At 31.9% G+C, this 11,485-nt stretch overlaps 1 protein-coding gene across 1 annotated transcript; it reads left to right on the plus strand.

The window, feature by feature from the left end:
• The first annotated feature begins 2,697 nt into the window (after positions 1–2,697).
• Positions 2,698–10,182, plus strand: LOC127729259 (L-proline trans-4-hydroxylase-like). The gene is made up of 8 exons (XM_052236997.1): positions 2,698–2,776; positions 3,098–3,188; positions 3,832–3,942; positions 4,303–4,394; positions 4,750–4,840; positions 5,835–5,967; positions 6,753–6,904; positions 10,011–10,182. The coding sequence occupies exons 2-8, from the start codon at positions 3,183–3,185 to the stop codon at positions 10,146–10,148; spliced, it is 723 nt and encodes a 240-aa protein (XP_052092957.1). The 5' UTR covers positions 2,698–2,776; positions 3,098–3,182; the 3' UTR covers positions 10,149–10,182.
• The last annotated feature ends 1,303 nt before the right edge of the window (positions 10,183–11,485 follow it).

Raw genomic sequence — 11,485 nt, forward strand, 5'->3', positions numbered from 1 at the left:
TCAAAATTTGGTGACTATGTTGAACGCATCTATCCCATCGAACTTGAGATTAAGGATACAACAGATACAGTTAATTCTGCCTCATATCTTGACTTACATCTAGAAATTGACAATGAGGTTCGGTTGCAAACAAAACTTTACGACAAAAGAGATGATTTTGGCTTCCCAATTGTGAACTTTCCATTTCTTTGTAGCAACATTTCAGCCGCGCCTGCATACAGAATATATATCTCCCTGTTGATACGATGTTCCAGGGCTTGTATTTCCTATCATACTTTCCTTGATAGAGGGTTGCTGCTCACAAGGAAGCTGTTAAACTAAGAGTTTCAAGTGGTGAAGTTGAAATCGTTCCGTCGTAAATTTTAGGGATGCCATCACGAGTTGGTTCACCGTTATGGAATATCCGTTTTACACATGACCGAATGTGACCTACCGAATTAGACTTATTACCGAGTTTGTACTAATATGAGCAACACGACGGTTGCCACATTTGGACCAGGATCTGCTCACCCTTCCGAAACACCTGAGATCACCCCCAGTTATTGGTTGGGTTCGTGTTGCTCAGTGTATTTTTCTATGTTGTGTTTTGTGTATTGTTGTGTGTCTGTTTGTCTGTTTGTCTGTTGGTATTTTTCATTTTTAGCCATGGCGTTTGTCAGTTTATTTTCAACTGATGAGTTTGAATGTCCCTTTGGTATCTTTCGCCTCTCTTTTACTGTTTCGCTAAGGTGAGTGTAAATTTATTAACCCCTTCCTTCCCATCCCACCCGTAGACAACTTTGCCCTAACAAATAAAATTATGATTATTATAGAAATTAGTACAAATATAATTGTGCACGCTTTATAAATTCAAAAATCAATCTTCTTATATGCATTTTTATAGGGATAAGTAAGATATTTGCTACGAAGTTGCGTCCTGTTTGACCGAGATAAGTTATTATCGTAAGTTCATATATATTATCAGACAGCTACAAATGTGTACATGTATTTATTACAGTCATATACGTAAACAATATTTACCACATTTAAAGGTAAGCATTTTCCACTCTCTAAAATAGTGTTGGCCATTTTGCTTTCGCATCATTACTTTACAGTCATGTTTTCATCAGTTTTCAAAAAGTTCTAAAAAATTCAAACAACACTTTATCAATTTAATGCGTCCGGATCGCCTTTCTGGATTAGCTTCAATCAGGAACGCTCAAAGCCGAATATTTGAAAGCCAATGATATATTTCAGATCAGTAATGCGCGTTTTTATTTCCTAACGTCCTCAAATCGAAACTTGCATTTTATATGTCTTTAAAGTCTTCGTTCAAAGTACGCTTTTAATGTATAACATTATAGTATGAGTTATCTTAGCTCTTCGAGTGATAACAGACAGGATCAAATGAACTAAACGTATAACCAGCTACATTTGGGCTCAGTTTTAACCCCTGTAGGATTGTCCGAATATCTATCGTAAAATTTCAATGTTCTTAAACAAGTTCTACCTATTGTGCATGCATCACTGATCATGTCTTTCTGACGTTATACCGAAAGCATTGTCATGGCCAGGAACTTGAATAAACCTGTGCATATGTTAGTAGAAGGATACTTAAAAAGCGCAATCTATTTTAATGAGATTACCTATATATTTTCTTATTTTCAGTAAGCTTTTTATGTTTATTTCATACACTTACAAATTTCACAAAAGATTTTACTTTTTTTTTAAATTGTATTACAGGAGTATCTTATTACAGCAATGACAGAAATTACAGAAAGCACTAAACTGAACTCAGGTTTGTGTCCTTAACCATAGTGGTAGTATTTGTGTAAAACTTATATCAAATTCAAATATGTTTTTTTTCAAATGTAATTAATAAATGATGCATTACAAAACACAAAACTTATCTCTGAAATCTATAGTATTAGGAAATATCTCTTTTTATCTAGATTATGTCACAAGGTTTAGTGTTGTACATAAATGCAATAAACAGAATAAAATTATCAGGACGAAATCTCGAAAAACTGAAATAACACATTGAAAGATAAACACACTGACTGGACATCTATATAGATGTTATTGAATGAATGAGGATGTACCTATATCCAAAGAGCTACTTATGACAACACTATTGGTAATTAGAATATTAATGTAACTTTTAAACAAATCGATTGATTTTGACTGATTTATATATTTATGATTCATCGTCCCGAATTCGCCTGAATTATTAGCTACTGGACGATTAGCAAACAACAATCAATCAAATATATTTAAACGTTGCAATCTACGCGCCGATACTGCAATTTCAAAGCTAGAATAACGAGGCCTAATTCAAATCTTGACCTCACGTAATTAAACACAGACTAGATATTAGAGTGAAAACAAAGACCTCTACAGGAGAAACGTCTCTGTTTATGCTCAGCAAGCGTCCATCGTTTTTCGATTTCAGTCTTGTGTCTAGTGGTTAAGTGTATTTCACAGAATATGACAAAATTTTGCAAAGAAAATCAATGTTGGAATTTTTATATGAAGATATCATTCTAATTTCTAAGTGATCATGAAATCCTGGAACTCTCTTTTGTCATCACAAATGTTTGATTTTGCCGATAAATTTGATTTAAGAGACGCTGATCATTACTTTGGCTCACATATTGCCATCGGGCCTGTATTTCGCATGACATCAAACGCTAGGTATTAAATTTTATTTTGCAGAATACCTATTTTATCGTGATGACTTCCAAGTCACACCAAAGATTAAACAAAGTTTTGACAAACATGGTTACATTTTAGTAAGGTAAATGCTTTATTTACGAATATATATATTTGAACAGTGGATTATAAACATAAATAATAAGTAAACGAAAAACATAACTACAATTACAATATTCAATATTCAATTCCATTTATTGTTGCATTCCAATGAAATCATCACCAAAACAACAGTCGTGAAATACAAAGCTAAATGAATCCTTACATAATGAAGAATAATGTAGGCAGCGATTAGAAAATTAAAGAAAAAAAAACACAAATAAATCGTTGTTACTATGATGTTATGAGGTAAAGCGGTTGACTATTATATCATTGTAATATATCTTTTCAAATTATTGCTTTGTAGGAGACTACTTGATAACGAAGAGGTTGAAAAAGTAAAGAAAGTATTCGAAAATGCAACATCAGAACAGATTCTTGAAGACAATAAAATGAGGGTAATTATAATTTAAGAAATAAATAGAAGGAACAGTGGTGATATTTTTTGTTCTTTACGTAAGTAATCGATTTTACTTACTATTTTGTTCTTTGAAGTTTTGAATGTTTTGATTTGTTACTGTACCACTTATTTCTACTTGATTTGAAAATCTTATCTTAAAAACAGATTTTTGTATGTATCAGGGATAATAATAAAAGATACAATAACATTCAGAATAGTCAAAGTTTTGCAAAAACTGAAAATTTCCAAAATATTTTTTTTGTTTTCGCCACGATTACTTCTGGGGAAAAACCATAGCATATTGAGAAATATTATTGTTTATCAGAAATTCCCTTCTGTCTCATTTACCCTACACGTTTTTTCAATATTTGCGTATGCTTCAGAAATCATACCTTTAAGGTATAAGAAACTCAAACCACCAAATTTTTTAATCAACTATATGAATTTCTGTGGGAAAATCATCTACGTTTTTGCAGACGTCCATTTTCATGTTATACATTGCAACTACTTTGACGTTAAACAATCCTAGCGTTAAATATGTCATCAGCCGCAGTTGTTTGGTGTATTGACGTGTTCTTGATTTCTTAAATTTGAATTGGTCATTAAACTAAAAAGCCATGATCAATTCTCTATCCTTGAAGATATCCGATGGTCAAGGAAGAGAGGCTAAGTTGATTGTATGGTCACATCCCGGTAATGATGTCAGTGGAATGGTTAGTAGATCACAAAAAGTAGCAGGAACATGTGAAAAGGTAAGTTTCAATTATATACTAGTAGTTATTACATCAAAATAATACACTAGCAAGCTGTAAAATATATCCTTATAACCATTACCAAAATAACACAATGCTTATATTATTTGATTGTTGAAATTCTTATTTGAGGAACACAGAAAACATGTAATTGTGTCGTAGCAACTGTTTTAAACAATTACTCGAAGTTAAATCATTAATCTTTTTAATATGAATAAATCCATTTGGTAGATCGATTTTTATAAGAGCGCTGCTCTTGTTTCCTAATCCCATTTATGAATTACTTGTACATTTCGTATTTACTTATTCTTGTAGTCATACATAGCGAAACTGAAAATTAACTATAGTTCCACTTTTCAGCTCATGGGAGAAGAGGTATATCATTATCATGGCAAATTAGTCAGTAAGGAGGCCTACACTGGTGGCTCATTTTTATGGCATCAGGATTACGGGTAATATTATCATGATGATAAAACACACTTTAATACAATCGATGTAAGATATAATGCCAAAAATGTTAGGTTTTTTTTCACTAGAGGTGAACGACTTTATCTCGCTACTAAACATCCAATCATGAGCTCATAAAAGTAAAACATTTGCAAGTTAGTCCAATCATTAATAGATCATACCAAGAAATCAAACACAATTAAGCCGTCACAGTGTTGAATCTGAAGACACCTATTTACTAGTATAATTTTATACGATATGCATGAACTGCAGTACACATTGTATTTTCTGAATGGCAAACAATCAGAATATAAACCATTCCCTTCTGCACACGCTAAAAGAACGTGTAATTTTTTCCAGATATTGGTATAAGAATGGCTGCTTGCTACCTAATATGATGACAGTTTTTATTGCTCTTGATAAATGTACGAAAGAAAATGGTTGTCTTCAGGTAAACATACCCTGATGATTTTTGTTTCATATGCACCATACATTTAAAAGAAGCTTGAGGAATAGTAAAAGGAAGACAATAGTAATTCATTCACAGCTGTTTTTTTCTATAAAGAAGATATACTGTTTGTCTCCGATACGCTATTTATAACTTGTTTATGACCTCAAATCAATAATACCATTACTCAATTTCAGTATACTTTATCGTTATATTCATTTATCATCGATATTAGCATCAATTTAAACAGGTTATAGAATTTTTCTATTTTTGGAATTTCAGAAGGCACATTATGGTTATTATCATATGTCCTCGTTATCAAAATAAAAAAAGAAACTGCTGTTCAGTTAAGATAGTAATTTTCGACAAACTATTTATCTCTCTTAATTATGAAAATGTTGAGCTAAAATGTACATAGGCGCTGGTTATAACGTATTCTAACTCTAAGCTAACTATTAGAAATAGCCAACTCCAAATATAATGTTTTATATATGTCATTTAAAGCTAAGTAAAGCTACTTCGTTGGTCTTTTCTCGGAGTTCATCTCCAGACTAAAACGATTTATAAAAACCAACCAGTTTTATTTATACAGGTATGGTTTGTTGTTTTACTTATTTTGAAGATTTCGGAGTGCATATTTCCAATTCAACAATCTTCAATTCAGTTCTAGCTGATATTGTGAATATCATATGTATACCTACATTTCATCTCCTAGAAATATTTCATACGCATACTCTTCATAATGTAAATAATTAAATGCTTCGTTGTTTTTGTCACAGTGAACCTCTATGTTGTTTTGATTTTTATTCTTTAGTGTCTTTACAAATTGTGCAATCTTCTGAAAGTTAAGAAGCAGACGCCATCGTTTGTGAAATGTTCTCTTCCATCCAAATAAAAAGCTTTACATTGAATATCATTCCAAGAACAAAACAATATGAAAGTGAAAGTTGTAACGTTATTTTATTCTAATGATTTTTACATTTTGCTTAATTGGTAGATATTGGAAGGTTCGCACACATGTGGTAGACTCGATCATGAATTGATCCATGGACAACAAAGGATACCAGACACTGGAAGAGTTGATCAGATAAAAGAACGTTGTCAACTGATATGGTGTGAAATGAATCCAGGTTTGATTACTCAATATCAATGTCTATCTGTTATTTCAAAGTCTAACGACAAATATGGTAGCCACATATAGAGGTTTTAACATATTGAAAGAAGACACTAAGGAGAAATTCAAAATTAAGGACCGACGACGCAATGACCGAAGCAAAAACTGATAGACCGGTACTCGATAAAACACATAAAACTAAAGATTGACAAACAGGCATCCCAAAAAATTCAAGGTTGAACTCTGGGTGCCTCGAAAACATGTCATAGTTTTAAAACTTACACCCAACCCGTAGTCTTCTTCATAGCAAGTTGCTTAAACCAATTGTTACATTGGATTAGTAATCAGTCATACCAATAAAAGTCATAATGATGGCAAAGAGATGTTGGTTATTATTCAATGAACCAATTACCTATCAACACAAATAAAAAAAAATGGAGAATGTGTCCATGGTACACAGATGATGTCCCCGCTTGCATATAACGTTATAAAGGGGCATAACTCCTGTACGGTAAAAGTGATGCCACTCAAATTCGAACTTGATCTGAGTTTTGTGATAATAAGCATTGCGTATAAGTTTCATTTACATTTGGTTGAGGCAAACTAAAGTTAGAGAACGGAAACCAATTTCGGAACGTACGTACGGACAGACAAGGGTAAACCTTAATGCCCTCTCCGTCACGGCGGGGTATACAAATATACCCATGTGTTACAATTAAATAATTAAGAAACGCCAATATTTCAGTTTATTTAAAAAATTCAATGTATAAGATTTACTACATAGACTGTTTTTTTAAATAGGTGATGCTTTATTCTTTCACTCAAATATGATGCATACAAGTGGTCAGAACAGTAGTCCAAACAGAAGATGGGCTTTCTTGACGGCTTTCAACACAAAATCAAACAATCCAACCAAGGAGCATCATCATCCATGCTATACACCACTGACCAAGGTAGTGCAAGTCGGTCTACATTTAAGCGCAAAGTGAAAACATGAATAGAAGGCAATTTGGGATAATTGTGCTATAGATCAATGAGACAACACACAATGAAACTAAAGAAGACAACCAAGGTTGAAAAGAAGGTCTTTAGATTGATTGATTGATTCATTTATGTTTAACGCCACTTTCAGCAATATTGTGCTATTTCGTGGCGGTCAGTCTTTATTGGTGGAGGAAGCCGGAGTGCCAGGAGAGAACCACCGACCTTCGGTAGTAAAACTGACAATCCTAGTAAATTAAGATTGGAGTCGAGCGCACCTTCCTGCGGGATTAAAACTTACAACCACAGCGTTGACATGCTAGTGATACAGTAGTTCGACTACTTAGACCACTCGGACACCGAGGATCTGAAGGTTTTTAGCAATAGAAAGGTATCTACTAGTCTATCATATGTCTGATAGAGAATACCTACAATTGACATCAACCATACAAAAAGGACAAAACAGTAGTACTAGACAGGAATGTATAAACAAACTCGTTTATATGAGACCATGTAATCAATTTTGTTTAGTACTCAACCCCTCTTTTTCATTTTTCACCAGTTTAAGGCTAAAAATTACAACCAAAAAATAATAACAATATCAACTGCTGTACTTCAAATTGTTTCTGTGTACAGTCCAATTTGAAGTATATTATTTGACACGAACAAAATAGAGAAAGACACGATCTTATGCAATGCCCAAAGTACATGCACATAAACCAATAGCGAAAAGACAATTAATTGTTATGACAGTTGTTTTCTATTCGAGTGGTGTTTTTGAGCTTTTGATTTTACCATTTGATAAAGGATTTTCCGTTTTGATTTTTCCTTGGAGTTCGTTTTTTTTTGTTTTTTTACTTATTTGATCATTCCAATGGTGTTTCAAAATAAAAAAAAATCGAAAATAAGCTTCAAAATTCTGTTATCAATTGATTTTACAACATTAGTAAAAACGTAGATTTTAAAGGGGCATTAGCTCCGAGATATGAAAAAAATTAAAATATGATTTGTTTTGGTTCAATCGTTAACGAAAGTGAAATAGTGAAATAATAATTCGCTTTTAGCAGCCAGTTTAGTTCAATTATGTCAAAATAGGCTAAGAAACATCACTGATGAATTATTCACTTGCAATTGAATAATTCGACCTCACTAAATCCGTATTCATGTAACCTTCAATTTAATCCCTTAGCTAGAGATGGGTTGCACATAAACTAGGCGTGTCAGCTATTAAAAGGAAAAAAATGTTAACATTGAAAGTGAAACAAGGTAAACCATTTGGTTGACTCATTCGATCCACAAAAACTCATTCTTATACAGGTAAAAACGATGATTAACATACTTTCAAAACCTATAATATGAAATCAAACAGACCTAGAAAAATCCAATTGCACGTGTTCGCTATCTATTAATATCTATATTTATGTTTATATCGGGTTATTTGACCTTCGGCAGTCTTCGGATGTCACCTCGGTGGTTAATTAGATGGCGTATAGGCTAAAATACACACGAAATGCTGACACATGTTATCGAGTCTATGAATCGTAAATTGTTTATTTTAAACTTTTTATAATTTGAATATACGTTTTAGTATGTTATAAATCAAATATGAGAATTTGCTTCAAGTTGGTGAACATGAATTCGACAGCTAATGCCCCTTTAAGGTTAATTCTAATACTTGTTTGCATTTCAAACAATAATATCCTCATGAGATATTAGATAAAACCACCCTATTTATTATATTCCTCTAAGTAGAGTCATACTTGACTCTCACAATAAATGCTAATAATTTTGGTAAAAATAAGTTTTTTTCATACCAATTATGATGTCTGGATTCCTGCATGATGTAAAAAAGGGGCAAAAATGCTACACCAAATGGACATCCAAAAACATATGTCGAAGAAAAACAAAGTCCTATGCAGAAAACTAAAGAACGCATAATTATTCCACTAAAACTGGCATTGAACTCGGAAATTGTTTGATGTTGTGGGGATTGCTCAACCTTTAGATTTCGTGGTTTTTCTTTTTTCTTTTTTGTGGAAGGGGTTGTTATCCATTTTTTGATGTGTTTGAGCTTTTGATTTTGCCATTTGATTAGGGACTTTCCTTTTTGAATTTTCCTCGGAGTTCAGTAATTTTGTGACTTTACTTTTTTCTAATGAATTATTGGATATCAAATTTCCTAACAAAAGTTTTTTTTGTTTCATGTGTAACGAAGTGAAGAATTTAAATTGTCTCTGTTACAAAATAGTAAAAAAAATAAAAAAATAAAAAAGCCCATTACAATCTGAATGTTGATTCTTTTTCACAGAGATATAATTTATTGGAAAATTTCTTTTTGCCGTTTTGAAAGGAAACTTTATATCATATTTTTCTTACTGTCACGAGAAAATGAAACAAGAGTAGAATGGAATAAAATGGACCATGCTTACCTTTGCGCAAACATTAAGGAATAATATTTTCCTAATTACTATGCAACTATTATATTTTCGTGGGATACCGACCTTCGTAGATTTTGCAGTGTGCGCCAACTAGAAAATTACGTAAAGGTTTGATGTTTATATTGCGGAAAGTAAAAGCTACTGAATTGGCAATAATAGAATCTTTCACAAACTTCAAAAATTGATACCAAAAGAAAATTATCGTCTTATTCAACAAAAGGTATATGTATATGTCATATATATGGTTTCAATTTACAGGTTGCAAACATTCCTGAAAAATCGTATATTTCTTACAAATCAAATGGACATACACACATTTATGTGGATAGGAAAAAGTACATATTACAATTTTGCAATAAGAGACTACAATAATATTTCTTTATTTCAAATATTAAATATAAGTATTGGGTCATCAATCTTTTTTTGGGCGCATATCAAAGTTAGGACATTTCCCGTTCAACCAAAAATTAAATTAAATGATTTGGGTTATCACCTTCATAATGAATGTATCTTTGTGTACGTTATCCGAAACACGTATTTCCAATCGAATTTCTTATATCAATGACTTGATTTACATCAATAAAATTTCTTTATCACATCGTACTTGCATAAATGAAAATCTACACAAATCTACCTACAGGTTCCAGACGCTGCTATCAAACAATGTGAGAACTACACTCTTGATCTTTCTCAGATGGGTTTTTTACATCCAAGTAAATCACAAACTATTCGTCCGAATCTATCCAAAGAGCAACAAGAAGCAGCCACCAGAAGTTAACATTTTCAGACTAAACTTTTATATCAAGTCAGTTTTAAAAGAAGTATTTAAAAAAAAATAATACTTTAAATTACAAATATATGATATTGATATACTGTGTTATTCTATCAACATTTATTTGAGTGCTTGAATCTCATTATCTATTTGAATATGAAATCAAGTATATCATCGAACAAATAAGGTGTTATTCATATCTTGATCTTTTCCGTGATATTGACATAGATGGACGATTTCAAACTAGAATCTATAACAAACGTGATGATTTCAACCTTCTAATTTTCAAAATCCCATTTCTCATTAGACATTTTCGAAAACTTATCGACACTGACGCTTACACCTATGCCTAGGACTACAGGTAACCTTTTTAGGTGGGGGTCATCTCAAGGTGTATAATGAGCACAGGCATTTATAAAAAAATATATATATAATTTACACTTTAAATACTGTATAAAAAAATATTTTCAATGATTTGTTGATTTATTGGGTCTGCTTAGAAGCTGAGAACTGACCGATCTTCATATTATATTTTTAAAAAAAGGGGGAAGGCTTTGTGTAAATTAGTAGAATTTTCCACAGAAAGTCAGGATTCTTTTCGTCAAAATCATCTCTCAATAACGCCGATTAATTTTTTCAATCGTGAAAATGGAAGCCATTGTAGGGATGACCCGCGCTGTCAACTTAGCTCTTGAAAACCGATAAATTAATCCACGTGGCATAATTACGATCCTTACATGACAGTTCTGTTTTAAAAAACAAATGGATCTACTAGCTATAAAGCATCTCATGTACTTTTAGGCCTTTTGTCAACTAAAATCTATTGTCTGGTTGGTTGTCAGGGGGAAATTTTGAAAGTTAATAAAAAAACATTAAAAAAAATTTATTTAAGTATTATGTGGAAGGGCAGACTAAACATTTGCAGAGGTTGAAGAATAATTAACCAAGATTACACACACAAAAATGTTTTTTTTTCTCAGTTATGCATTTTTAAGATCCACTTATAAAGTCATGGACTTTTTGTATAAATCCAAGAAGGAGTTAGTGAACAACATTTGTCCCACTTTTTTTTATACATTTCATAAATAAAATAATTAATATGCCTAAATTTTTCACAAAAAAATGAGTGAACGAAAGTAAAACAAAATACAACTAAGAAATACACTTCCAGTTTAAACATTTGACAGGTATCTCACTTGACCCATATATTTCCTGTTTTGGTACTGTGAATGTGTGACGTTATTATATCAAAATGTAGCCTAAATATATAAACAAATAATGGATCTGAAGCGAGACTGATGTATCAATATTTTTGCTTTATACGTATTCAGGACAAAACAGTA

The sequence above is a fragment of the Mytilus californianus genome, unplaced genomic scaffold (genome assembly GCF_021869535.1).
Source record: "Mytilus californianus isolate M0D057914Y unplaced genomic scaffold, xbMytCali1.0.p SCAF_2, whole genome shotgun sequence".
NCBI classification, from domain to species: Eukaryota; Metazoa; Mollusca; class Bivalvia; order Mytilida; family Mytilidae; genus Mytilus; species Mytilus californianus.

What these genes read in the sequence shown, in the direction of transcription:
- LOC127729259 (XM_052236997.1), top strand. An exon ending in TAGCAGGAACATGTGAAAAG is followed by an intron (nt 3,943 to 4,302) that starts GTAAGTTTCAAT and finishes TCCACTTTTCAG; the next exon opens with CTCATGGGAGAAGAGGTATA. An exon ending in TTATGGCATCAGGATTACGG is followed by an intron (nt 4,395 to 4,749) that starts GTAATATTATCA and finishes AATTTTTTCCAG; the next exon opens with ATATTGGTATAAGAATGGCT.